Source organism: Syngnathoides biaculeatus, chromosome 10, assembly GCF_019802595.1.
Source record: "Syngnathoides biaculeatus isolate LvHL_M chromosome 10, ASM1980259v1, whole genome shotgun sequence".
Lineage (NCBI taxonomy): Eukaryota > Metazoa > Chordata > Actinopteri > Syngnathiformes > Syngnathidae > Syngnathoides > Syngnathoides biaculeatus.
This window is the reverse complement of record NC_084649.1, coordinates 22,426,448-22,454,227: the sequence shown is the minus strand read 5'-3', so window position 1 is coordinate 22,454,227 and position 27,780 is coordinate 22,426,448. Positions and strand designations below refer to the sequence as shown.

Genomic DNA, 27,780 nt, shown 5'->3' with positions numbered 1-27,780 from the left:
GGGGCAATTTCGTGTGTCCAATTAATGGTTTCATAGATATGACACATTGATACTGACATGTCTGATTCGAGACAAACACTCTTCATCACGCTTTGAAATCCATCATCAGGTGTGTCAGTCGTGCTCACGTCAATGTTGTCAATAAGCCAACATGCTCGTGAGCGGACAAATGTCGTACTGACGATGAAAAAAAAAAAAAAACGTGACGAAGCAAGTTGTCAGTCTTCATTCTTTATTCTCAAAATTCACAAGTCGCACTTTTTGCCCGACACGTCGACGTCACATTTAGTTGTTTTCCGCTCCTTGTTAGCATTGCTGCGCCTCGGCCCGAAGCACCTACGAGGGGGCGGACTGAAGCTGACCCTTGTGCACGTACTCCAGCGCTGTGGCGATTGTCCTCATGTCCATTTCGATGCTGCGGGCCCAGTTCTCCACGTCGCCAATTTCCTGTTTTCAAAACAAAATTGTACCGTTCAGCCGACTCTGATAGCTGTTCCTGTTCGCACATTTTTCAAATCCTACCTACTATTCAACCTTTTGTAAGGAGCAAGTCAGTATTAGAGCACAGAGGACAGGAAATAAGATCAGTTATTCATTAAATGCTTTTACTACATGTTAAATCTGCTCAGATCAAGAGAATAAGCATCATTACTTGAAGCTAAAATCGGAGAAAAATGAAAATACACCGCAGCAGAATCAGCAGTTCTGGTAGTGGAAGACGAAGATTCCACTCGATCGGCCTCCTTTTATATCAGATTAGTCGTCGTAAATGTTCAGCGCGTTTAACATTTACGATTGTTAGCTCGATGGGTATCCAACCAGACAGAAAAGTGGGGGAAAAAATGAAATAAATCAGCCTTGAATATCAAACCACAGGATGAGGATTTAGTTCTGTACGTGTGTACACCACGTGAGGTTGATTATGTAACTTGTCTTGATTCTTTTATTCAAATAAGCAACCGAAAAGAGAAATCAGTCTCAACACATCCATCAAGTTCGAGAACATTCCCTGTAAGGCACCGGTGTCAAACTGGAGGCCCGGGGGCCGGATCTGGCCTGCCCCATGATTTTATGTGGCCCGCGAAGGCAAATCATGCATATCAACTTCCATGATTTTTTTGTGATAATCTGTTGCAAAATTTCAAATTGTCATATCATAAACGATAACGTTGAGATATCGCAAGCATTTTTGTGTGTTACCAAACATGAACAATAGTTGGCAAACCCATGACGCTTGATTTCTGATTCAAAACGAAATATCACAAGGCCAAAGATTTTCATGGATTCACAGTCCTAACGCCTCCCCTGAGGGAAATCGTAACTACGATGTGGCTCGCGACAGACATGAGTTTGACACCCCTGCTATAAGGGAATCATTAGTCTGGAATGCACACACCAAAGAAATTAGAGCAGTTACCTATGTAGAAATGTTTAAATTTTGATTTTGACACAGAGAGATCTGGATTTTGGCCCATTTTACTGGGCGCGCCCCACACACACACACACACACGAAAGGGTTATTCTCTTCCTATAGGGCACAGGTGCCCAACTCAAGGCCCGGGGGCCAGATCCGACCCGCCGCATGATTTCATGTGGCCCGCAAAGGCAAATCATCGGTGTCAAAATCTGTGATTCTTGTGAAAATATGTCCCGTTTCAAATTGTCATAGATCATAAATGATCATGTTGAGATATTATAAACATTTTTGTTACCGAACATGAACAATGGATAAAAAAAAAAAAAAAAACATCACGCTTGATTTCTGATTTCAAAACTAGTTCATAAATCTCAAGTGTGAATATGATGATTCGGGTCAGCCCTCTGAGGGAAATCATAACTACAATCTGGCCCGGGGCAAAAATGAGTTTGACACCGATGCTTTAGGGGTTTAGACCAGGAGATGTTCCATACTCTTTTGTGATTAACGGCTCTATATATGAAATTGATTATTACTGTTCTCACAGCAGCATGCTGTGGAACACCTGGTAAAGCATTGGCCGCGCAGTTCTGAGGACCCGGGTTCGAACCCAGCCCCGCCTGTGCGGAGTTTGCATGTTTTCCCCGTGCCTGCGTGGGTTTTCTCCGGGTGGGCACTCCGGTTTCCTCCCACATCCCAAAAACATGCAACATTAATTGGACACTAAATTGCCCCTAGGTGTGATTTGTGAGTGCGCCTGTAGTCTGTCTCCATGTGCCCTGTGATTGGCTGGCAACCACTTCAGGGTGTGCTGGGATAGAATAGCTGCGACCCTCGTGAGGATAAGTAGCATAGAAAACGGATGGATGCTCACGCATGCTCGGAAACGTTACCTTCAGGGCTTGATTGAAGCCCTCCACCATGCTGATCCACTGCGCCGTCTGCTTGGAAAACTGACCGGCCTGCACTTGCAGGGTTTTCACCTCGTGGTCGAGCTTGCGCTGGTTGACGTACGCCTGAGCCACGCTGAAAACGACAAGCACGTCGGCTCAGAGGGCACCACAAACACTTCAGCCGCAGGTTTCAGATTTGATAAAGGAAGAAGGAATCAGAACATGATTTGCACACTTGCTCAATAACTTATATTTTCCTTACTGTATTACAGCGGCTTCCTTCTCCCTCATATGTTTCTATTGCACCAGGTTTTCACTTCACACGAACCCAGGCTCCTTTATTTTGTATTGGCTCTATTTCTATTTTGTTTTGCAAATATGATGTAATAAACACTATAGGCTCTATTTTTGTGATTGGCGTAAATATGCACACAGGCATGAGACCAGCTTCTTATAACTTGGCAAACGAAAACTCGGAGGCGTGATGACGAGCAACCTCTGCGTCTAGTGGGCGTGAGGACAGACAACTTCGATCGTGTCCTATCACAGCCTCTCCTCCCGTTCCCTTTAAATGCGGCGCACGAATCACACGCCTCGACACGGTGGAGCAAAGAACCGAATCTTTCGTCAGGAAGAAAATGATTTGGTCATCTGGGAGGTCAACACACGCGTCGTACGTTCAAATGGAAGCGCATGGAAATCACAAATGAATGAATCTGCTCACTGAGCGTTTAGTTTGAGCGATATCAATAAGCTGATCATGCCACATGCAGAACGTGGAAAGACTTTATTGGCACATCATCAAAAGCTCACTAAAAAGTAGTGAGATCATTCTGCTGAATGTCTTTATGCAAAGTCCAGGGTGTCCCGAGCCACGTAGGTGGAGGAGGATGAAGACGACGTGGGGACTGACGAACGCGGTGGAGTGACCGGGTCCGACCGTGGGAGAACGCCGTGTTCCCGGTGTGACGGTCTGAGCGCTCCCAGTGCTGAAAGGTCTTCTTCGGGTTAATGCGCAGGAGCGTGGAATGTTTTGAATTGTTGGGAATTTTTCTACTTCCGTGCCAGTCTGAAACTTCCCCATCCGTGCTTCTTCCACGTGTTCATTTTCGATCCGCGCGCATTTCGCTGTGGACGTCTCACAAAGCCGAAACACAGCGAAGGAAAGAATACAGAAACAAATGCGAACGTATTGTTCGTCATTTATCCACTGGAAAGCACATTCCAGCATTGAACAAGAATCAACAGGGGATTGTTCCGGCTCGGTGATTAAGGCGCATTTGGGATAGTGAAAGTAAGTGTCACATCATTTTCACGCGCTGAAATTACCTCACCTTTGAAAAATGTACAGGTGTGGTCAGTCATGCTCGCAGATAACGTTGCAGGTGTGATTAGGGATGGCCTTAAAATAACTTACTGGATTAATATAACATAACTCTAAATAAAAAACAAAAAAAATAAACAAATACATGGCTAGAATTTCAAACTCAGAAATGATCATTTCCAATTTCAACTGATATTAGTAGAACACGATGTAAAACGGTATTTAAAATTTCTCATCGATAAAAATTCTTCACCGGACGAACTTCATCTGAAGAAAAGTTTAATGCGCTGGCCTGTCAAGGAATATCTATGCCTTGAAAATGCTGAAAGTTTACGTCAACATAATTGGCGTACGTGGCAACAAGCTAGCGATACATTGGAAAAAGCATTTGACATATTGTTGTGTGTGTGTGGGGGGGGGTCACGCACCACGGGACTGCCGTAAATAGGAGGCTGGCTTGCTAGAACGCGCCTTTAAGTGAATGCTCTCGCGCTTTCGGCCTAACTTCCGTACATGCTCAGTACGGTTAACTTGCATTTCCTGTTTCCTGGTTGTTTTGGAGCAGGCTTGATTATGAACTAAACATGTAAATTAATGTCAAGACTACACAAAATAAGCGACCTCTTTCAATATCCATTTTTTTCGACACGTTTTCCGTGCGTGATTTTTCGTGCTCGACTGTGCAGATTTGCGAGCGCCCGTCAAATGTGAGTGACCGCTTATATCGTCACCGGCATGCAGCGCTTTCATTCACCGGGTTCGGCTTTGTGAGACGAAATGCGCGCGGAGCAAAAGTGAACACGCGGAAGAAGCATAGATGGGGAAGTTTCAGACTGGCATGGAAGTAGAAAAATTCCAAAAAATTCTACACGCATGAATCCCAAGGGGATTTCTCAGCACGGGGGAGCGCTCAGACCATCACACCGGATCTCCAGCGGGTGGCGTTTCGCTTGCACACACCAACTGCAGCGCCACATCCAGCCCCGAGCCCGGTAAGGCACATGTGGGCTCTGTGAAGAAGATGCGTGGAGATTTTTAGAGCTTGTTGCTTCCGTAAATAAAAACAATGACTTTCGTCGTCACATGCGTTGACTCACCATTCATGAGTCAGGCTCGCAGCCAGGCGGTCCCTCCTCTCCTGTCCACTCTGCAGATCTCCATGGCGAAACGGCACATGCAGTTCCGCCTCCCTCCGTCTTAATTCGTGTAACGTCTCCTCTGAGAGGTCAAAGTGACACCCGTGGCGTGTAGCGATGTTGTGCAGAACACAGCAAGCTACGAAAAACGCACTGACACTCTTCGGGCTGTACTGTAACGTCCCACCCGATCGATCCAGACACCGGAAGCGCATTTTGAGGAGACCGAGCGTCCTTTCGATGACCGACCTGGCACGGCCAAAAATTTGGTTGTAAGCGCGCTGCCTTTTGGTCGTGGGCGGAGCAAAGGGCGTCATCAGCCACGGTTTTAATTGGTAGCCGTTGTCGCCGAGCAGGCACCCGTCCGAGGGGGCGTCCCCTTCGAAGACCGAAGGGATGACAGAATTGTCCAGAATGAACGAATCATGCGCAGATCCAGGAAAGTTGGCATACACATGTGTCACCAGGCAGTTGGCATCACAAATCACCTGGATATTAATGGAGTGGACCCCCTTACGGTTCACATAAGTGACAGCTTTGGAATCCGGCGCGCGCAACTGCACGTGAGTGCAATCGATAGCGCCCAGAACCCCGGGGAGTCCGTATTTCAGGAGGAAATCCTGCTTGGTTCTCATCTGGCTCTCGGGTGACATCGGGAAGAGTATCTGTTCGTTCGCGTGTCGGACCAGGCTGGAGGAAACCGCATGGACGGCCGCGCCGACGGCGGCCTGGCTGAGCCCCGAAACGGAGGCCACCGTGTGTTGGAAAGACCCGGCGGCGAGGAAAGACAGAGCCGCCGTAACTTTGACAGCCACCGGGAGAGCGCAGGGGCCCGGGTCGTGCCGGTGGTCGGTGGCCACAATGCGGCAGATTTGTTGCACCACCTCCCTGGACAGGTGGAGCGTGTTTCTGGAACATTTATAGAGGGGAGATCAAGTCCGCGAGTGGCATGAATAAACGATACGAACGCTCAGACGATGTTTCCCTTGCACACCTGCAGTCCTGCTCCGTCATCCGCAAAAAGGAGATACGGCGGCGATACACTCGCTCCCTGTACGGCCGCCGCCGTCTCCGACCTATTATGTACTCCATGGCTGCAAGTGGGGACATACCCAAATGATATCGAGGTAGTCTTCAAACGCATCATTATGTCAAAACAAAAGCAACGTGACTTACTTTTTCGGTTTCGACGTCCTTTTATCACTGCTAGATTCTGCTGCTGGCTTACACTCTGGCAGTCCTCGGATTTATGGCTGCCGCCCGGCACCTGCGGCTGTTCGGGATTTGCCGAGAATGGCGTGATCCTGTTAGTCTGCGTTGTACCGGCGGCTGTGCGCTTGCGGTGGTGTCAAATTCACCAAAATTGCACGAGAGCGGCGCCAAAAGTTCAACGTGGTCTGAGCAGGCGTAGGTTTAGCCTGACCTCCAGCCACCAAATTGTTACTTAACGGGACACACCCTTGTCGCGCCGAGACACCCAGTTTGGTGCAGACCGGTCTTCCAAATCGGCAAAAAGGCTCAGTGAGTCTTACGCTTGCGCCAAAATCAAGATCTGCCATTTTTTGCTCTGTGCTTCAGTTGCGCCAACAACAAAAAAAGAGCCATATGAATTTGAATATACCTCGTACTTAGCTGTGTGCAATCTTTACAGCGGGAGACACAACGCCCACGAACAAGCAGCAAATTTATTATACATGCACTACATGTTGATTAACTTTTTCATATCAGTAATGACTGTCAGAAATGTCACTTAAAAGATTGTATTGACAAGTAATAATTTTTTTTATGACAACCAGGTCCCGCTGAAGTTATGACATCTTCATTTTAGTGAGTACATCCATCCATCTTCATATTTAATACATTTGTTACCCTAATCTCTAAGTAACGTGTACGATTATGCAGATGTATCATAAATAAGCAGCATTACAATGGTGTCAATGCTTACAAATTATAGTGATGCACGTCAGACAATGTTAATCTAAATTATCATGTGAAGGCCCCTGATTTAAGAGCATTTACTGCAACCATTTAGAGTTATTTTAAATACATACAGGGCCGCAAAAACATGAGTTTGTCCTTACCCGACGTTGAGATGATCCACCAGGGCTTCCGTAAGGCAAGTGGCTGCAGTAATGGCTTCACGCCGACGTCGTTCTGCAAAAGGAAGCATTAACCACAAAATGTCAAAAATAGTACTATTAACCTGACAGAGACATGCATATTGTACCACAGTCACTTATATTCATTGCGGAAAAATATTAGACGTTCGCTTTTTTGCTTTATTTAGCATCCGTTAGCATGTCTGGCTATGCACCCGATAATCATAACAGGGTCCGGACAGCTCTACTCACCCTGCTGCTCCTTGCGCTCGTTTTGCTTTGCCTGGTGCTCTTTCAGCAAACGTGACAGCATCTTCTTTCATCTGTGTTTAAAAAAAACTTGCAAGTTGCAACAACAACAACAAGACAGGCAAAATAGCACTTAACGCATAACAAAACAGTCACGAGACCAGCGTGATGATGTCACAGTCGGGTGCTTCCGCGTTTGCCATCAAGAAATGCAACATTACGACAGTAAAAAAAAAAAAAAAAAAAAAAAAAAAAAAAAAACATTTGTGACGGACTGACTTTGACATGACACAATTTAAATATGCATTTGGAAGTTTTTTTAATCGGTCTTTTTGAGATAGGACGTCTAACCGGAAAAGAATTCAAAGTAAAAGTTATAAATGAACACAGTCTTTAATGTCTCGTAATGAATTAATGTATTTTAAACTGATAAAGTCTTCTATTTTTAATTTACATTTCATCAGCACCCATAAATATTTCCAAACAAACCTTTCTCGTATTAGTCACTCAATCACTTTTGTTATGAAAATCTTTCCCCCGGAAAAACTCGCATGGCTCCTGCTAGCTGCGAGAGTCTGAAGAGCGTCGGCGTCTGCAATGTGAGCAGACGGACGATAACAATAACGTGATAACAACCCATAAACAACGTTAGGAAGAACCAGCCCGGGGTCCTTTTTGTTGTCTCCCCGCGTCAGGTACGTTGTAGTGACCGCTCGGGGCTCCCAATTTCCTCGACGGAAAGCCGGGAGGGCCGGTGAAGGTTAGCTTAAATGCTACGTTTAAACGATGATTTAATAATCATGGCAACACTTTGTCGTCAAAGTGCGTCCAGGTGGTAGTGTTGGAACTGTTTGGCAAATTAGGTCGATGTTTGATACATTTTAATGCTTGTCATGATCATAATAATTATTGTTATTAACGTCGATGCTTGAGCTTGTCAAAATGACAAGCATGCAGCGAGGCGTAAAAAGGGGCAGCATATTATTTTGGAAAAACCGCAACAAAACACCCTCGCTGTCGTTTGCCGTGAAATAAAATGGACTATTCAAAGGAAGGAAGATTATCATTCTATCTTGAGCACTGGGTGGGGTTTTTCTCCTGCTGAAAACAACTCCCTCACTCGAAATAGCAGATCTTAACCAACCCGCGTCATTGCATAACCTGAGGTGAAGGCAGTGTCCCGAGTGCTTACTGTTATTTCCTATGCATAACATTAAGTACACGCTCTCCTCACACCCATTCCTGAACCTGGAACAAAAATTCTGTCTCTACAAATATATTAATTTACTTCAAAGTTACATATTGTGTTTGTAGTCTCCTTAAATCCTTATTTGTTGTTTGTAGATATATATTTTCTGTTCACGTTATTGTCAGCATTTAAAACACGTGGATGGAAAGTCGTGTTAAAAAATGGGTTCCACTTTATAATATTTGCACTGTAACCATTAAGAAGGGTTAGTAAGGGGTTGCATGGTGGTAAATAATGACTTTGTCGGCTATGTAAACCCCAAATAAACGACTCTGTTGGTTTGCCAAATAGCTCTCTGACAGTTTGTGTTTGTTCTTCGTGGTGTGGTAGCGCCTCATCTCTCAAGCTTGGCCGCCTGGCGATGGAACTGCTTGGGTAGAATATGTATATAATGTCATCGATAACCTTGTGGTAGGGGTAGGTGTAAAACCTGGGCAAATAGCGTTCATCTTTGGATTGTATGGCGATAAGCGCAGGTGACAAGCATCCGGATCACTCGTATGGTACATGTAGTAATGCTGCATTTCTATTTCACGTCACAGTTGCTGGTTCTTTGCAGTGTTATGGAGGAACTATGAAGGCCCAATTACAAGTCACAGGTATGTTTCTGACATTTATACTTAAAAAAAAAAAAACATTCCTATGACAGGTGTACTGTCTGTAAAATACTTTTGTCAACAATATTGCAAGGATCAAGAGTTCTAATTTTGATGGGGTGGTCCTGTCTCAAGTAAATGAGCCACTGCTCAGACAAACTCCTTTATTGTGGAGGCAATGCCGGGCTATCGTTACCATCTCAACCATGGTTATAGCTGGGGGGGTTGCGACTTGATGAGGGGCTTCTACTGGTATAAAGAAGCTAAGGGTGTTGGCAGACATTTAATCAATTCTTCTATAGAGATGTTTCGGGCTGTTAAATGCTGCTACAGGTTGAAGTTTACTGTGAAAAGGAACGTAAACACAAAGTTAATTACACTTTGAAATCAAGCACACAACTTTTCCTCAGGACTTGCTCGGTTAATGCTAACGCATAATAAGAAATGCCATAGACCAGTTAATACATAGCATCTATGTGGTTGTGTTATTACCCTTTCAAACAGTGCAGCAATAGATGTAGACAGTAAATAATATTTTCAGGGATGTATACGCCGCTATCATCCCCTATGAACTACTCAAGAGTAGTTGTGAAACACTTCTTCATTTGTTTTTATGAGTGCAGTATACTGCACTCTGGTGGCCAAGTGAACTTATTTTATTGGTTGTAATGATATTAGTGTTTACATAAAGTACAATCTTGAATGGTATTTCCCTTGTTAAAAATAGGCGTAAGAGGTTTTTATTGCTGGGTGTGTGTGAGTGTGTGTGTGAAATCAGTTAATGGCATTTTTATTCATTTCAATGGGGAATGATGATTTGAGATATAGATATATGGCAGCACGGTGGTTCAGCTGGTAAATCGTTGGCCCGGACCCACCTGTGTGGATTTTGCATGTTCTCCCCGTGCCTGCGTGGGTTTTCGCCGGCCACTCGGGTTTCCTCCTACATTCCAAAAACATGCAACATTAATTGGACACTCTAAATTGCCCTTAGGTATGATTGTGAGTGCGACTGTTGTCTGTCTCCATGTGCCCTGCGATTGGCTGGTGACCAGTTCACGGTGTACCCCGCCTCCTGCCCGATGACAGCTGGGATGGGCTCCAGCACTCCCCCTAACCCTCGTGAGGATAAGCGGCAAAGAAAATGGATGGATGGATGGATGTTTCAGAGAGTCCGGCCATGGCTTGAAAGTGGCTCTGGATCTACACCCTACCTAACTTCCAAATCATGGACTTTGAAAGTCTTTGCATGGGGTGACATGATGCAAATGAATTAAAGTTAATATCATCTAAAAATAATGTTTTTTTATACACTATACAAACAATGTTTTTTTTTTATTTTACAGTATGTGTCTTTGAATATTATTATTATTTGAATGTGACTGTTTAACTAAGTCTTTTTTTGAACAACGATTTGAATGTGACGTTTGGCATCCTTTCCCCAGTTCTCTCCGCCAAACTTAAGGAAAACAAAAAGAACTGGTTTGGTCCCAGTCCGTACGTGGAGGTAGCTGTGGACGGCCAATCCAAGCGCACCGAGAAGTGCAACAACACACACAGTCCAAAATGGAAGCAAGCTGTCACCGTGTAACTACCTTTTTAAAATAAATAAATAAATAAAAAAAATTATAAATACAGTGCCAAAACTTCTGTCTGGTCCTGACACGGCTTTGCTTGCAGCATCGTGACGCCTCTCAGCAAGCTGATATTTCGCGTGTGGAGCCACCAGACGCTGAAGGCGGACATTTTGTTGGGAATGGCCACGCTGGAGATCCGCGAGACCCTGAAGGCCAACGAGCTGAAATGTGAGCGCTGGCTATTAGTGTGCACGTAGGTGTTGCAATTTCCCCGCGAAGGTATGAGGGACGAGCTCAGACTTATCTGATTTGGGATCATATCAAGCCTGGTTCTGTACCGTGGCACCGGCTGTCTATCAGTAGCTTATCATTCACTCTTTGCACTCTTGTTACACAATCATCACCTGGTTTGTTTTGGAAATATTTTATTATGCTTTGATGTAATTACACTGAGATACAAGTCCTGCCTTCGCTCTTTACCTTGTCGCTACTTGTGTGTTTTGTATTAAAACTGCTTGACTCTGTTTCCAACAGGGTACACGGTACTGAACTAAGCAATATGCACTTCTTTCTTTTTATACCTGTTACATAATAATCATAATGAAATAATGTCTGTTGAAGGTCAGAGTGCAAGGAGTTCGTGGCATTGGTTAAAATTTGCCTTTGGGTTGTTAATGTTTCGTAGTACATGCACGGCATTTCCTGCAGGGGTGTCGAAGTAATTTTTGTCGCGGGCCACATTGCTATTACAGTTTCCCTCAGAGGGCCGTTATGAATGTGAAACCATGAAAATCTTTCACCTTATCAGATTTACAAATTAAATTTATGAGCTAGTTTCAATGGTAATGAGTTTCTGAACTATTGCTGTTGTTTGGGCACAGAATATTGCTTGCAATACCTCAATGTTATCATTTATGATGTGACAATTTGAAACTTTAGTACAGATTTCTTTCAAAATCATGGAAGTTGATGCTCATAATTTGGCTTCGCGGGCCACATACAATCATGCGGCGGGCAAGATTTGGGCCCCGGGCCTTGTGTTTGATATCTGTGATTTACTGCACGTTTTCAACTGTAGAGTTAAGTGTTGTAATCCATGTCGTGTGTGTGTTGTGGGTGGGTGGACCTCAGTGTGCGAGGTAGTCCAGACCCTGCAGCTGTGCTCCGACAGGGATTCCCGGGATATCGTCGGCGATCTGTCCGTCTGTCTGGACGGCATGCACGTGGAACCCGGCGCCTTTGCCTCGGCAGAGAGAGACCACGGTGAGTTGATTGTACTTTGCAGAGCCAGGTGAAAAAACTAAATTTATGTCAATTTTGCTCTCTGTGTAACTCAAACATACGCCAGACTTAAGTCTTCTTCTCATTTATTTTGCTCGCCAGTTGTCCGCTGCTGTGTCAAGTACATTGCTTTCTACATTTCATTTCAACATTTCTTCTTTATTTTCAATCCAGCTTCTACCCTAAAAGACAGTGCAAGACCAAATGGAAAGACTGGAAATAGGTGGAGTATACCTGGTTAACAAAAGTCTGTTCTAGAGCTCGTGCACCAACGTCATCAAATCACATCACTGGCCGGAAGTGCCGGTCAAACAAAGCATTCTTCAATGCTACGTCTTATAGCACGACGCCCAGAGTTTTGTTCGATACCGTTACACATTTAGAAGGTGATAATAAACGAACGTATGTGAAAAAATGAGACACTTTGCATAGAGGACCCATATTTAATGCAGAGGTTGATGTTTTCGCCGATAACAAAGTGGAATGTTCACCCGCTTCCGCTTGTTTTGGACAACTGGATCTACGCAAGCATCTGGTGAGTAAGTCGTCGAGATTTAGACGGAAGAGTTTGAAAGCGTAGAAAAGTCTGGACGCGTACAAATACTCTGTTGCCAGATCCGTTCTCAATCGAGAATAAATCCAACATGGTGATGGAGCCATTTTTCAATACAAATACCAATATTTAAATAAATTACCCCTGGTTTTACACAAATTCATTCATTAACTATGATTGGGGAAAAAAAATGACAGCGAGTCGTCTCCTCCGTACACGAAGCGTATTGCGGTCACACGTTAAATTTTTGTAAACTTCTCCGTGACAGACATTTTGTCTTTTTTGTTAATATGCATTGTTTTCAAATGAGTCCAATGAGTATATCAAAATAAAAAAATAAACCGCTGGGATAGGCTTCAGTTGCGGCCACATGTTGAATTTCGGTAAACCTCTGTGTGACCGACGGTTTATTTTCTTTTTTTAAATATGCATTGGACTCATTTGAGAACTATGCATATTAAAAAAAAGAAACGTCTGTCACGGAGAAGTTTACTGAAGTTTAACGTGTGGCGGCGACACGCTTCCGTGTACGTTGGAGATGATTCCCTGTTGTTTTTTTTTTTTTTTTTTTTAAACGTATTGTTCTCAAATGAGCAAACTTGGCATCATAAATACTTCTTGGGAATTTGATATTGAGAAGAATAATTCCTACCTGAAGTGAAGCGATCGCTACACAGTCGTGTGTATTTGGTTGGACACCATCCATCACGTTTAATTGGCGAAATCCATTAATCTTTTCTCGTCTTTTCAGCTGGTATTCCATAGAATGATCAATTTTAATATCATCCTGGTCTGTTGTAACAACCAACAGCACAACAAATATCGGGCATTGTGCATATTCTGCTCCAGTTCAATGTCCCCCACCCTAATCGAGCAGCTCTTTTTGACCGGCAATATGGCGTTGTGAAAACGGCGACGTCACGTGCACAAGCTCTATATTTAAACAAATAAAAATATGTTTTCCCAAGTATGTCCTCCCAGAACGGTTAACCCTCATCACAACCTTCCGCGCAAACGTTGCAGGGCAAGCAGAGATGCATCTCCCTCCAGTGATTTGGACGAGTGGGTCATTGTACCGGATGCTCGCACTGTCAATGGCGTGAGCTCCCCTTCCTATTGTCCAGGGGCCGCTGGGGGCTCTCAGCGCTCTGGATCAATACGGCCTTCCGCCGCACCCGGTAGACCCACCAACTCATCAGGTAGTGCGATCACGAGATAAAGCGAGTGCGTTCGTTTCTAAACTGAAAAAAAGCGTATGAAGGATTTCATTGTTGGCTGTTTCTTCTTGCAGCTTCCTCCAACAGTTCCTCTCCAAGCGAGTTAAGCGAGAGTCCAGCACCTGACATCTCCTCCCAGGCGTCCGCCGGCGGGGGTCCGGATCGGCACGTGGACTCGGGGGCAGCGGGAGCCACACAGGGGGCCGTGGCGAGGCTCCCTACGGCGAGTGGCCCCAAACCGGCTGCAGTGGCAGCACCAGCCACAGCTGCTCCCAGGGCCTCGCCCATGAGCGGCGGCCCCTTGCCACAAGGGTACAGACACACCTCACACTTCAATTTTGGCTTTTGGCTAAAATCTGACCACAAACCCAAAATGCTCCATTACCCTTGATTTGATCTAAATCTGCTCATGAAATATTTGAAGACCAGTTGTGTCCACCTGTTCAGTGTTTTATCGTCTCTCGTTTTGTTCCGTGCAGTTGGGAGCAACGAGTGGACCAGAATGGACGCATGTACTTTGTAGATCACATTGAGAAGAGGACAACGTGGGAGCGACCCGAGTCGCTGCCTACCGGGTGAGCCTGCACACGATATGCCACCGGAATGGTCACTCACGAATGCCGCAGCACTCACATCCAGAGCAAGATTAGTCGTGAATGTATTATTTCAATAATTAAAATGCAGTTATCAATTATTTATTTTTTTTTAAATTTCCATTCCATTCCATTTTTGACCGCTTATTCGAGGTCAAGTCGGCTTGTGGGCCAGAAATGACGGTAATTCGCACTTGGGTCGAGATCCCACATGGGAAGCATTTGTGCAATTGAACAGATAAGGAGCGCATTCCAGTCGTAGCCAATCGTTTCATCCGATAGCGGCCAATAACACTGATTAAACATGATGGGCGGGCAGGTGGGAGCGCAGGATGGACCCCATGGGCCGCGTGTACTTTGTGGACCACATCACCAGGACGACCACGTGGCAGCGCCCCACGCAGGAGTCGGTGCGCCACTACGAGGAGTGGCAGCATCAGCGCAGCCAGCTGCAGGGAGCCATGCAGCAGTTCAACCAGAGGTTCATCTACGGGGTGAGATGGGGAGGGGCCCCTGTAAAATCAAAAGCACAAATTGAAGGAGTTCAAATTTTAAAGAAGGCTTGTCTTTTTTTTTTTTTTTTTCCTACAGCTCCAGGACCAGTTGGCGGCCACGTCCAACAAAGAATTTGACCCGATGGGGCCTCTGCCACACGGCTGGGGTCATTATCACCTATTTCTTTTAACTGTAGTTCTTCGTGTCCTGGAAAATCACTGGAAATATATTTTGTGATGTTTGTCTCTTTTATTATAACAGAAAAGAGGACGGACACAAACGGCAGAGTGTATTTTGTCCATCACCCGACTCGGACGACTCAGTGGGAAGACCCCAGGACGCAAGGGTGGGTATCCATGAGGATAATGTTAATCCATCGAGATCAGGGGTGTCAAACTCATTTTTGCCGCGGCCCACATTATAGTTGCTGTTTCCCCTCTGAGGCCTGTTAGGATTGTGAAACAATAAAATTTTTTTTTTTAAATCGCCTCATTATATTTGCTCATGCAATTTTGGAGCTAGTTTTGGAATCAGAAATCAAGGTAAATGGGTTTTTCAACTGTTGTTCATGTTTGGTAATACAAAAATGCTTGCAGTATCTCAAAGTTGTCATTTATGACATGGCAATATGAAAATTTAACAAAAATCCAGGAAGTTGACACACAGGATTTGCCTTCGCGGGCCACATAAAACCATATGGCGGGCCAAATCTGGCCCCCGGGCCTCGACTTTGACACCTGTGATCTAGATTATCCCTGATTTATTCCAACCATCCTTTTTTCATAGCACTTGATCTCCTTAGGGTTGCCGGTAAGCAATAATCGTGACTTTGGGTAAGAAGCGAGGTACACCCTGGACTGGTTGCCAGCCAACTGCAATTTACCTTCCAAAAATTTCCTAATTCTGAATCGCTTCAAGATAAAGCTCTTGTACTGCTATCTTCTTACCTCCTGGGGGGCGCTATTGTTTCACTTTCAAAGTAGCTAAGTGGTCCCAGCAATTGTGTTTTTTTTTAAACAGCGTGTGGCATTACAGGGTAATATTGGTTATTTTTACTTTTTATTTGTGGGCCTAAATATAATGTGAAGTATATGACGGTATTTGTTGTCGGCAATGTTTGGAACTTTTTAAATGTCACGTGACTTTGCATGATAGTTATTTTTACTGGGATTTGTTAGTATTCTTCAACGATTACAGATAATGTAAAGTCCATGATGCAATATAAACTTTTCAAGTGCATTGTTAAAATTGTTGTGTCTGCGCTTTTTAGGCTGCTGAATGACAAGCCTCTGCCCGAGGGCTGGGAGATGAGGTTCACCGTCGACTGCATCCCCTACTTTGTGGACCACAACAGGCGGACCACCACTTACATTGACCCACGCACGGGCAAATCTTCGCTGTGAGTTGTCGGTTCAACAGTTGTAGGCTTTTGGTGGCTTTCGCGGGCTGAAACAATTTTTTGCTGTTTTTGCCTAACAGCGAAAACGGACCGCAGATTACATACGTCAGGGACTTTAAAGCCAAAGTGCAATACTTCAGGTTCTGGTGTCAGGTAAAATAAAAACAAAAAAAGGCAGATTATGCCTGAATTAGCATCAAAATTAATTTTTCTATTTTTTTCTCCTCCACTGCAGCAACTGTCAATGCCTCAGCACATAAAGATTTCCGTTTCCAGGAAAACCCTGTTTGAGGACTCATTCCAGCAGGTAACGTAATGGAGGTGTCACAACTTCTTCTATCCTGGTGGTCCTCGGTCGAGTAAGTGCTTGAACTGCTGCATTTAAAGATCATGAGCTTCCATCCTCAAGATCTGAGACGGAGACTGTGGATCATTTTCCCTGGGGAAGAAGGTTTGGACTACGGCGGCGTGGCCCGGTAATTTCTACCTCCGTTTGTATCGGTGAACATTTCTCTCGGTTGTATTTATTTATTCTTTCCATGTGCCTGCAGGGAATGGTTCTTCCTGCTCTCTCACGAAGTCCTCAACCCCATGTATTGCCTGTTCGAGTACGCCGGCAAGGACAACTACTGTCTGCAGATCAATCCGGCCTCCTACATCAACCCCGACCACCTCAAGTACTTCAAGTTCATCGGGCGCTTCATCGCCATGGTAACCACACCTCGGCATTCTTTCGCTCAATTGATGAAAAGGAAAAACTCATCAATTAGGGGTTGATTGCGGTTTAATTGTAGATGGCGGACAATGCTGAAAGTGGGAAAAAAAAAAACAAAGCAACTGAAATTCCTTTTCATAATTTCCTGTTCACAATTGAGCATGAATATCTTTGGTAGGTTGAAGAGCAAGCCAAGACAGAAACAGCCCGAGGCTCTGGGCTAAATATGTTCTAACCGAAATGCATGCGAGCCAACTGCAACAAAGTAAAGGAAGTGCAACCTGCAGCCGTGGGTTGTCAATCTACGGGCTTAAAACACCCTCTCCCAAAATTAGCCGGGGGAAGGAACTCTTACTCGATTTTAATATTCTACCTCATTTATTTGGTCATTGTCCAAAAATATATTTTTGGCATATTCTCTATTGATCAGCTTTTTAGTCAGCACACCATCCGTCATGTTTGTTATTACAGTTGTTGGTGACTTGGACCTTATCACAGCTGACATTTGGGGACACTCCCTGTACTGGTCACCAGTAGACAAGCAACCCTTCACTCTAATAGTCAATTTGCAGTCATGCATGATTTTGGAATGTGGTAGGGGCTGTATGGACAAAACCTAAAGTCATTCCAGGAAGGTTGGTGCCGAGCTTCGAACCCCGAACCTCCCAACTGAGGTGGTGCCCTAGTGGAATTTATTGTAACTCTCGTGCTTAAAACAAGCGGCATGATTTTTGCTAATGCAATATTAATCAAAACTATTTGACTGTATCTAGTTTTTCCATCCAGCCATTTTCTTCACCGCTTATCCTCACGAGGGTCACGGAGAGTGCTGGAGCCTATCCAAGCTGTCAACGGGCAGGAGGCAGGGTACACCCTGAACTGGTTGCCAGCCAATCGCAGGGCACATCGAGACAAACAGCTGCACTCACAATCACACCTAGGGGCAATTTAGAGTGTCTAATTAATATTGCATGTTTTTGGTATGTGGGAGGAAACCGGAGTGCCTGGAGGAAACCCACGCAAGCATGGGGAGAACATGCAAACTTTACACAGGCGGGGCCGGGATCGAACCCGGGTGCTCAGAACTGTGAGGCCAACGCTTAACCAGCCGACTCACCGTGCCACCCCAGTTTCTACATATTCAATGTTAATATTTCAGATTCTTTTCTGTCCACGGTGAGCCGATAAAATCATCCTGCTGAGCTGCTTATCCTCGCAAGGGTCACGGGAGTGCTGCACACTATCACAGCTGTCTTCGTGCAGGAGGCGGGGTACACGCTGTACCGGTTGCCAGCTGTACCGGCAGCCAATCGCAAGACCTTTAGAAACAAACAACACTCGCACTTAGATTCACACCTATGGGCAATTTAAAGTTTTAAATTAACCTAAGATGCATGTGTTTGGGATGTGGGAGGAAACCGGAGTGCCCGAAGAGGCAGACGGTCTAACCAGTCGTCCGCCGTGCTGCCCTCATTTAATTGTTTTTGTAAATTTACAAAATAGTTCATATAATAAACAAACTTGCTTTCCCCCTTCCACCCTTACGTGTTTTCTTCCTAGGCTTTGTTCCACGGCAAGTTCATCGACACGGGTTTCTCGCTTCCCTTTTACAAGCGCATCTTGAACAAGTCTCTGGCCCTCAAAGACCTGGAGTCCGTGGATCCCGAGTTTTACAACTCTCTCATATGGATCAAGTAAGTTGCCTCCATCTTTTCTTTTTTTCCTGCATCCAAGGCTTGTTGGATTTTATTTTTGCAACGCTGTAAGCAATCCAATGATCTGAACTGTGCGTCGTCTCTAAGGGATAACAACATAGAAGAGTGCGGTCTGGAGATGTTCTTCTCGGTCGACAAAGAGATCCTGGGCGAGGTAACCACGCACGAGCTCAAACCGGACGGCGGGAACGTTCAAGTGACTGAGGAAAATAAGGAGGAGTACATCAGGTGCCATCTTGACATTTCAAGTCACGGCCGGCAGGACGTGCTCATGCTGTGCTGATGTCAGGTTGGTGGCCGAGTGGAGGCTGTCCAGAGGCGTGGAGGAGCAGACGCAGGCCTTCTTTGAGGGCTTCAATGAAGTTCTGCCGCAGCAATACCTTCAATACTTTGACGCGAAGGAACTGGAGGTACTCTACAATCCTGTCGCGTGGCAGTTGTGAGGTCGGAACTCCGGGCTCATTCTACCTGGTCGCTCGCTGTCTTCAGGTGATGCTGTGCGGGATGCAGGAGATCGACCTTGTGGACTGGCAGAGGAACACCATCTACAGGCATTACGCTCGGACCAGCAAGCAGATCCATTGGTTTTGGCAGGTCGGTGCTGTCACCTAATATACAAATACAAAGTAGTGTTTTTCCTTAAATAAGACACATTGGCAGTGTTCGCACTGTAGATCAGTTCTTGGGTTTTTTTTTTTGTCCAATGTGCCACATACCAAATTTATGAGAAGTTCAATTTAGGTTTTGTTTTTCATATCCAACCCAGACCTTTTCATATCATGCGGATTTGAATTGGATATTTATCCAATGCGAGTGCAATATGGACACGCAAGGCGCACTCACCGATGTATACAACATCAAAAGACGACAGATGTCAATAAAACATGCCGCAAAAGCAAAGGTAGACAATGGAGCACAAAACAGTTGTGAAAAGAAGACACTTTAGAACTGATAAATATAAGAGCAAACTCCTTGAAATTGCCACAAATGTGTAAACATTTGTGACCTATGCAAGGGTCCCTATTCTGTACACACGGGGGCCTCGGGTTTGCGCCGCATGCGCAATATGTCATCTTGTTTTATGCGCATGTGTGTGACATCATGGACTCATTATTTCAGCTACAACTACATAAAAAGATATGACTTCACCCAAAAAAAAAAATCAAAATTGGGAGTTATGCCCTGCAGTGTGAATGTTTCCTAGGAGACAAACAAGCGTTCACTCATAGTCAATCACACTGTTCCAAATTATGTTTTTGTCACATTTTCCCAACTAGTCAACGCATAATTTGGAAGTGATAAAATGTTAGAGTGTAATTGGATTGTTTTTGGTCAAACCTCCCAGTGTTAGCAGTTTTGGAAAACAAAAAAATGGAATGTACTGTTCAAACTGCAAATAGTCACATTGAAGTTGTTGCGTGAGGTCATTTACTGCAATCACAAGCTACTAAAACAAACAAAAACAAAAAGTCAGTCAAGTTACATTTTAGCATCGGAGCCGTTATTTGATAGCAGCTCCCCAACTGTTACTACGTTCATTGAACCCGACAATCTTTGTGTTTGCAGTTTGCGAAGGAGATGGACAACGAGAAGAGGATGCGACTGCTGCAATTTGTCACAGGAACGTGTCGCCTTCCCGTCGGCGGCTTTGCAGACCTCATGGGTACTTCGTCACGTTCTTCTTTGTTTTATCACCCCATTGGTTTGCTTCATTTACATTTTCCCCCTCATTTGTTTTGTTTTTTTTTTTTTCCCTGAAAAATTGTAGGAAGCAACGGCCCTCAGAAGTTCTGCATCGAGAAGGTGGGCAAAGAGAACTGGCTTCCGCGAAGCCACACATGGTATGTGCACTTTTTCCCTTCCGATCAAACGAGACAAAAGATTATCATGAGCGATTTCTTTTGTGCTATGAGGTGATTCAAGAGTGGATTTTTTTTTTCCTTCCCTTTGGAACTATGCGGCCCATCACAGGTTGGTCTTGGTACTACTACATTTAATTTGGCTAGACGAGATTCCCATTGTTACTAGTCTTCTATATATACACTGATAATTGGCCACAATTTGAGCATTTTTTTATCACCTCTAATTCTGTCATCGTCAATAAAGGGCTGTTAATTGGATGTCTCCAAAGATTATCCTATGGTGTGGGGTTTGTCAAAAGTTACAATGTTAAAAATTGTAACATGTAGTGTGTACCTTGCTTTAGCTCGTTTTGATGTTGTGAATGCTGTAGGGGTGACTACACAAAAAAAAAAATGACTAAAGAGACACTTTTTTTCCTTATTGGTGAAATAAAATGTGTTTTTAAAGCTCCACTGTCATGCCTATAAACATTATAAAATAGATATTGTAATGAAAATCTCTCGTCACAAATCTCTCGTCTTTTGCACCCGTGCAATCCATTTTTCACAACGAACCGGGTCTTTTTGAAAAGTATGAAGAATGAACCCATCCTCCCGAGTTTTCCAACAATATCCAGCAATACAACGAGCCAGGATTTTGGCTAACACGAAGGAACTACAAGATACCTTCGAGCCGGTAAAACTAACATAAATATACGAGAAGGCTTGAGCAGGCTACTGCCTCCAATGTCACTTCCTGCTTCTTGTCGAAAACATATCCCTTGAGAGGATTTTCATGGCGGGAGTGACAAAAAGCCATATACGCCAAAATTATGTTTTGTGGTCAAAAAAACGGATGGGTCCATTCCGGTTGCCTTTTTTTTCCCCATTAATAAAACTAAAAATCATGCATTTCGTGTCGGTGGAGCTTTAAGGAGTGCAACAGATTTCTCATGCATAGAAAAGCAATATTACAGCTGTGAGCAGGCATAGTTTATTCCTTCTGTGAATTGTTTCTCCCTTGTATGCTTATTCACATGTAATTACAATTTCTCTGTCTGCTGTCCCGCCTAGCTTTAATCGTTTGGACCTGCCTCCGTACAAGAGCTACGAGCAGCTAAAGGAGAAACTCATGTTTGCCATCGAGGAGACGGAAGGTTTCGGGCAGGAGTAAATCACGGCACGCCGCACCTTTTTTCTCGCACCTCTACAGCCAGGAGCTGTTTTTATCCTCCACTTCACGTTGGCCGTATGCAATCGCAGCTGCCGGAAGAGTTGTTTTAGCCCGAAGACAATTCCCCGGCTCCTTCCTGCATCACATCTGAAGTCACAAGATTACGCCGCGCAAGTGCGGAATCAACAACGCTCTTTGTCAAGACTATGCACTCACTTATCTCTCAGATTATATTTGATTGATAGTTTAATCTCCACACAGGTGTTCTTAGCGGACTGACTTTAAAATGTAGCAGCGGATGTTCCTTGCTTAACCTTTTAAAAAAAAAAAGTGTCACTTTTCATTTCTTCGCTTTCTTGAACGTTGTTTGCACACAAACTGTGAGCGGCGAAGACCGTTTTGATTGTCCCTGACAGAGCTTGTATTTTTTTAATGTGCAATAGTTTTTGTAGCTCGACCGACAATTGTTTCTGATCTCTGTGACGAGATAAGTTTTCACTTTTTAGCGTTGATTTCACTCTCCCGATATGTCGCAGCATAATTTTACTGGTTTGCTCTTGATTCCATAGGACCAAACGTCCACCCCACCCCCACGAAAAGGGACACTTCTGATGTAATATAAATACACAAGACCTCAAGGGGTCCCTTTGTAGTCTGTGGCTGATTAACAATTGATTAAAAAAAAAAAAGTTGCTGATGACGTGGGAACCATCCTGTATTGTACGATTTGTAAAATAATGTCCTCTTCTTTGTCTTTGGCATGTGTCTACAAAATGATTCTAAGTAGATAACCAAGAAGTCAAATATTTTCGTGGTAAGTGACAACTGAAGTTAAAATACACGTATTTAATACCTAAATACACATGCAGTGGTCCACTTTAATTGTGACTATGAAGTTAAACGGTAAGGGTTGGCTCTAGTTTTATAGGGCATCAGGTTATGGTCATTATTATTGAGTCATTTGTCCTCTAACAAAATCATTTTATGACGTTTAGAAGTCATTATTTCTAAATGGAAAAAACAAACTCCACCTTGTTAATCATAATGTCTAAAGTTATGACCTTAATACCTTTAGCATTCTCAGTCACTATGTGTGATGCATTTTCGTGAAAGTTTTTTTTTTTGTTTTGTGCTTCATATTTTGTCTGCTGAGTTTGTGTATACTCACTCATTCTGGACTAAGTAGGTATCATGACACAAATCTTTCCAAATTTCAAATGGATTAGACAGCCCTGTGATTGGGGGGGATTTTTTTTTTTTTTATCACTCAAATGGTTGTACTCCATTAAATAATAACTTCATTATATGAACCATGTCACTCGATATCAGGAAATTTGAACCCACAAAACATTGAAATTGTTTTGCAGATGTGCTAACCAGTCGTTAACTCTGCAGCCATCGCGTGATTAACGTTAGTTGTCTGGCTAAACATTCATAATGCGTCTCCCATTAAAGAAAAAAAAACACGACCATAATTGGAAAATCTTAAGTGACTTTAACTCTCATTTTAAGCATCATAAACAGATACCCAAAAAGTACATTTAAGCAAAAATAAAGACCTTTCATTGGAATTCTACCAATAAATTGATAATCAGTAGAATATCTGTAGTAAAGTAATAGGAACAGATTAGGTCATACTACCACTGCTTAATCACAATTTTACATTACGTATTATTATTATTTGTTGCGGTTTTCGGGGTAGCTAAAGATTTGTTTTTCGATGTTCCCCGACGACCCTATTTCAGAGTGACACCCGTCGCTCAGGCTGTTCGTGTGCAACATGAATTCACGTCCCCCTCACGAGAGTTGTTATGGCGGTGTCAGGGCTACTAAAAACTTTACTTTATACCGTCAATCACCTTTTGCAACAAGAAAAATACAAAGCAGCTCTGGCGGTTCTCAAAGGCTTCCGGAATGGTGCCGTGTGAGTGGAAAATGTTAATGTAGCTCAGAGTACTTGTTGATAAAGTGTTGGCGATAAGACAATATTAGGTGTTTTTATGGCTGCGTTTGATAGCAACATTAAATGTCGTCCTAAATTCGTCCCCGTTTTGTGTGTGGGCAGGTATGGAGCTAAAATCAGAGCACCACATGCATTTGTCATGACTTTTCTATTCCGGAGTGGAAGGTAAGATGCTGTCAATCATTAATTTCTTCTGAAGACAAATAAAGCACACAATGTATTTGGCTGCACCTCCTAATCTGTAATTACTGAACTCAGGTCTTCATTTTATTGCAGGTGTATAAAGTGGTTTTTTTAATGTGTGTGTAGATTTGTAAATTATTAAGGCTGCTAAAAACAAACAAACAAAAAACAATAGAAATGTAAAGAATTCTATTGAATTTGTACAGAACAACTTGTTCTGTAGAACTTTGGCTGTGATTTTCTATAGAATTTCTACAGAACAATAGAATTTGGACAGAAATTCGATAGGACTTGGGTCCTAAAGTTCTATAGTCTTTACAAATTCTTTGGAAATGTTCTATGGGCATTTTTTAGCAGGGAAAGTAATGTAGCACCGAAACAAATTGGTTGGAATTATTATGGAAATCTCCAAATTCTTTTCACGACAGTGAAAACTGATTCGTAGTCATTTTCTATTCTTGATTAATGCTGATTTCCCACTGCATCTTACTGGCTCAGTTTGGCTTCAAAATAGCGCATTGAATTTACAACTCAGAGTGGTTCAGGTTAAACGACAAAATCAACAATGGAGGAGAACGAGGATAAGGAAGTGAAGAAACGGGCCTAAGCGGGGTGGAACAGTTGATGGAAGGTTGTCTGGTGTTCTATGTGACGGAAGAGTCTCTGCTAGGATGAAGGGCAAAGTTTATAAAGCAGTGGTGAGGTCGGCCATATTGTAGGGATTAGAGACGGTGGCTCTGAAAAAACAACAGGAAGCAGAACCGGGGGTACAATGAAGATGTTGACATTCTCGAGCAGGTTAAATAGGATTAGAAATGAGCTCATTCAAGGGACAGCCAAAGTTGGATGTTTTGGAGACAAGGTGAGAGAGTGCAGACTTCGATGGTTTGGACATGTCCAGAGGCGAGAGAGTGAGGATATTGGTAGAAGGTTGCTGAGGATGGAGCTGCCAGGCAAAAGAGCGAGCGAGAGGAAGACCAAAGAAAAGGTTGATTCATGGACATGAGGACAGTGGGTGTTAGAGAGGAAGATGCACGAGATCGGCTTCGATGGAAAAAGATGACAGGCTGTGGCGACCCCGAACGGGACAAGCCGAAAGGAAAACAAGAAGAAGGAAGAGAACGAGGATCTTCTGATACTTCTTCTCAAATGATGAATTTTATCCAAGAGGAGACTTGGGCTCAGCTCGAGTCAAGCTAAAGTTGATGTGTTTATTGTTGCCATTTCTAGCCATCCTTCCATTTGTCGCTTATCCTCACGAGGGTCGCGGGTAGTGCTGTAGCTAATCCCAGCTGTCAACAGGCAGGAGGCGGGGCACACCCTGAACCGCAGCCGCAGTCACAATCAAACCTAGGGGCAATTTAGAGTGTCCGATTAATGTTGCATGTTTTTGGGATGTGGGAGGAAACCGGAGTGCCCGGAGAAAACCCACCGAGGCATGGGGAGAACATGCAAACTCCACAAAGGCGGGGCTGGGATCGAACCCGGAATTTGAATCTCCTGAATGTTAAGCTAGCTACTTCCATGCACTTAATTTTGTTTGAGCGTGGACATGTTTTCCTCCCACTCTTTTTTTTTTTTTTCTCTTTGTCCTAACTCAAAGTGATCGAGTCCGCGTTGACGTGGTTTTTCTTTTCTTGACAGCCTGGCAGACAAGCTGAGAGCCATTTTGAAGGCCACCTACACGCACTCGCGCAACCTGGCATGCTTCGTGTTCACGTACAAGGGACTCCAGGCCCTGCAGGAGAAGCTCCAGGGGCGGAGTTTGCAATCTCACTCATTCCTGGCCGCCTGCGTGGGAGGATGGTTGGTGTTTGGTGACAACAACAACATCAACAGTCAGGTATGAATGCCTCTTTATTCTAACTTTTCTTTTTTTTTTCTTTTTAATTAAGCATTATAATATGACAGACGTTTGGCCATAATATGTTCCGTGATAAAGTTTTCCCCCATTTTAAGTCGTGTAAACTGACTCGGTCTGTTTCGGAGTCACACAGTTGCCGTCATAACGTCTTTATCAACTGTCCAGGTGGCATTTTGAGTAACATCGTAACATTCCTGTCGTGTAAATATCAAGATAGCGCTTTACTGTGTAAAATAAATACATAAATCATACAAAAACAAGAGTGTGATTGTGTAATTGAATTTAGACAAAAGTAGTACTTACCTTTGCTGTACAATAAGAAGTATGAATTACTTTTGGAATCAGAAATCAAGGTTATTCCCGTCCTACAGAACGCACCTGGTTATAAGCCTCACCCAGTACATTTGTAAAGGAAATACCGTTTGGTACATACATACGGCGCACCTGTGTAAAAGCTGCAAGTGCCTACATTGAGGCCCACATTGAAAGATGAAATATTTAGACGGTACACATAAATAGTGCTGCTGTGCTAATGCTAACGCTAGCGCCGTGCTAACAGGGCCATTAAAAAAAAAAAACATACCGGTAAAAATCACTGAGATACGACAGTGACACGCTGGCGCAGCGCTAACAGGGACGGATTGGTAAAAGTCACTTCCTCGGCACACATATTCCACCAGTCTCGCTCTTACCTTTTCCGCACAAGTGCCCCCTTGTGGCCGTTAGAAAAAATGGACAAATTACCCGCATCACCGCATAAACCGCAGGGTTGAAATCGTGTGGGGAAAAAAGTCGCGGCTTATAGGCACATTACTACTACTAACTAGACACATTTGATAATGAAACTAACATGAAGTAAAACTACTGAGCCTTTGACTTGGATCGTAAAAGTACCGTAATTTCTCGAAAATAATACGGAATTTTTTTCCAAGAATATTTTCAAAAAGTTAATAGAGCGCCTTATATTTAGGTATGGATGAAAAATAAAAAAATACAATCAGATTGTCTAGTCGTTTATTTTAGTTCGTTGAGGGATTCTGCTCTGACAATTGCAGGGACCAGGACAAGTGTGTCCTGTGGCCTGTCCAGCGACATCAGCACATGCACAATGATTATTATTAATGATTATTTTACAGATGACAGTTTTTCAAAAACAATACAAGTACAAACCCAACAAAATATAAATACAGATAATTCCTAATATTTTGAGTGTGGGGGTAGCGACAAATTGGTGGTGCGCATTGTACATTGGTGGAAGGGTCTTCCAGAGTTTTTAGGTCAACTTTGCGGGGGCGCATTATACTCGAGAAATTACGGTGCAAGGAAAACTACTCACCCTTTTGACAATGATATAATAAAAATGATATGATGAAAATGAAGAACAACTACAGGCATTGCATGAACAAAGCTCAAAATGCAAAGCGTACTCGCATATTTCATCTTTTATCAAGTCTGGCGAGATTTGCTGACATCTGGCATCGGCTCCACCGCTTTGCCGCGGTTCCAGATCAACATGTACTTGCTGTCTCGGATCCTGTTCGCCCTCTCCCGGCTGGCCGTGGAGAAAGGAGTGGTCCCGCAGCCCAAAGGAGACCCCTTCTCGCTGTTGGCCACCCTGGTGTGGGGGACGGTCCTGTGGCTGTTCGAGTACCACCCGCGCACGCTGCAGCCGTCGCTGCAGTCGTCCATGAACTACCTCTACCACGACAGCGACGTGTGGCACGACGTCTCCGACTTCCTGCTCTATAACAAACGCACGACTGCTGCTCCCAAGTGAAGCCTCGACGCGACGGGCCGCTCGTCTTGAAGGAGATTGAGCCCGCGATCCCCACTTGCACACTGTTCCGTTTGTGTAATTAAAGTATATACGGCATACAAGTGTATATAATTTTGTGTAATTTGAAAGCTGTTGCCACACAGTAAAATATTGTAAATATGAACAATTGAACGGGGCATTCTCTTTCTTTTTGGTTCCTCTAAAGGAGTGTTTTTCTTTTAAAAACTTTATACTAACTACCACATTAATATAAATGTAGCTCTCAAAGTACCACGATTAAATATTATAATCCTTAAAGGTTTTTTTTAAAAAAAAAAAAAGACAAAGCAAACATAATTTTAAATACAGAAAGTAGCACAAATTGGCCTTCTAAAGACCTTTTTAGTTCAGTACATTTACACAAGTTAAACCTTTTAACGTTGCACTAACAGAAGTTTAATACAATATTCCCATGTATTAAGTATGTATTC

At 43.7% G+C, this 27,780-nt stretch overlaps 3 protein-coding genes across 4 annotated transcripts; 2 read left to right on the top strand and 1 right to left on the bottom strand.

Annotated features, from left to right (window-relative positions):
* Positions 1-223: 223 nt before the first annotated feature.
* Positions 224-7,320, bottom strand: bloc1s1 (biogenesis of lysosomal organelles complex-1, subunit 1). Of its 2 annotated transcripts, XM_061833535.1 has the most exons (6): positions 7,122-7,189; positions 6,852-6,924; positions 5,947-6,043; positions 5,765-5,864; positions 4,732-5,679; positions 3,079-4,644 (listed from the first exon to the last, which is right to left on the bottom strand). In XM_061833535.1, coding segments are annotated over exons 4-6 (1,047 nt in total). In that variant the 5' UTR covers positions 5,863-5,864; positions 5,947-6,043; positions 6,852-6,924; positions 7,122-7,189; the 3' UTR covers positions 3,079-4,643. The 2 variants fall into 2 exon arrangements, with proteins under 2 accessions (XP_061689520.1, XP_061689519.1); XM_061833536.1 differs by lacking the exons at positions 3,079-4,644; positions 4,732-5,679; positions 5,765-5,864; positions 5,947-6,043 and adding exons at positions 224-447; positions 2,311-2,443 and having other exon boundaries at positions 7,122-7,320.
* Positions 7,321-7,638: 318 nt separating this feature from the next.
* Positions 7,639-22,561, top strand: itcha (itchy E3 ubiquitin protein ligase a). The gene is made up of 24 exons (XM_061833525.1): positions 7,639-7,813; positions 8,910-8,966; positions 10,409-10,550; positions 10,644-10,768; positions 11,672-11,803; positions 11,996-12,044; positions 13,398-13,573; positions 13,666-13,903; positions 14,071-14,166; positions 14,504-14,678; positions 14,776-14,845; positions 14,941-15,025; positions 15,950-16,078; positions 16,159-16,231; positions 16,314-16,385; positions 16,466-16,554; positions 16,630-16,789; positions 18,354-18,487; positions 18,596-18,736; positions 18,798-18,918; positions 18,998-19,102; positions 20,075-20,171; positions 20,277-20,349; positions 21,424-22,561. The coding sequence occupies exons 2-24, from the start codon at positions 8,942-8,944 to the stop codon at positions 21,521-21,523; spliced, it is 2,607 nt and encodes an 868-aa protein (XP_061689509.1). The 5' UTR covers positions 7,639-7,813; positions 8,910-8,941; the 3' UTR covers positions 21,524-22,561.
* Positions 22,562-23,275: 714 nt separating this feature from the next.
* pxmp4 (peroxisomal membrane protein 4) lies at positions 23,276-27,574 on the top strand. Its single transcript, XM_061833539.1, has 4 exons — positions 23,276-23,447; positions 23,589-23,651; positions 25,314-25,512; positions 27,041-27,574. The coding sequence occupies exons 1-4, from the start codon at positions 23,335-23,337 to the stop codon at positions 27,308-27,310; spliced, it is 645 nt and encodes a 214-aa protein (XP_061689523.1). The 5' UTR covers positions 23,276-23,334; the 3' UTR covers positions 27,311-27,574.
* Positions 27,575-27,780: the final 206 nt, after the last annotated feature.

Excerpts from the sequence above, each read along its gene's own strand:
- bloc1s1 (XM_061833535.1), bottom strand. The coding sequence starts at position 5,862 with ATGGAGTACATAATAGGTCGGAGACGGCGGCGGCCGTACAGGGAGCGA. Across the intron at positions 5,680-5,764 it reads ATGACGGAGCAGGACTGCAG|AAACACGCTCCACCTGTCCA; the intron begins GTGTGCAAGGGA and ends TAAATGTTCCAG.
- itcha (XM_061833525.1), top strand. The coding sequence starts at position 8,942 with ATGAAGGCCCAATTACAAGTCACAG. Across the intron at positions 11,804-11,995 it reads CTCGGCAGAGAGAGACCACG|CTTCTACCCTAAAAGACAGT; the intron begins GTGAGTTGATTG and ends TTTTCAATCCAG. Across the intron at positions 16,232-16,313 it reads ACTTCAGGTTCTGGTGTCAG|CAACTGTCAATGCCTCAGCA; the intron begins GTAAAATAAAAA and ends CCTCCACTGCAG.
- pxmp4 (XM_061833539.1), top strand. The coding sequence starts at position 23,335 with ATGGCGGTGTCAGGGCTACTAAAAACTTTACTTTATACCGTCAATCAC. Across the intron at positions 23,448-23,588 it reads GGCTTCCGGAATGGTGCCGT|GTATGGAGCTAAAATCAGAG; the intron begins GTGAGTGGAAAA and ends GTGTGTGGGCAG. Across the intron at positions 25,513-27,040 it reads ACAACAACATCAACAGTCAG|ATCAACATGTACTTGCTGTC; the intron begins GTATGAATGCCT and ends CCGCGGTTCCAG.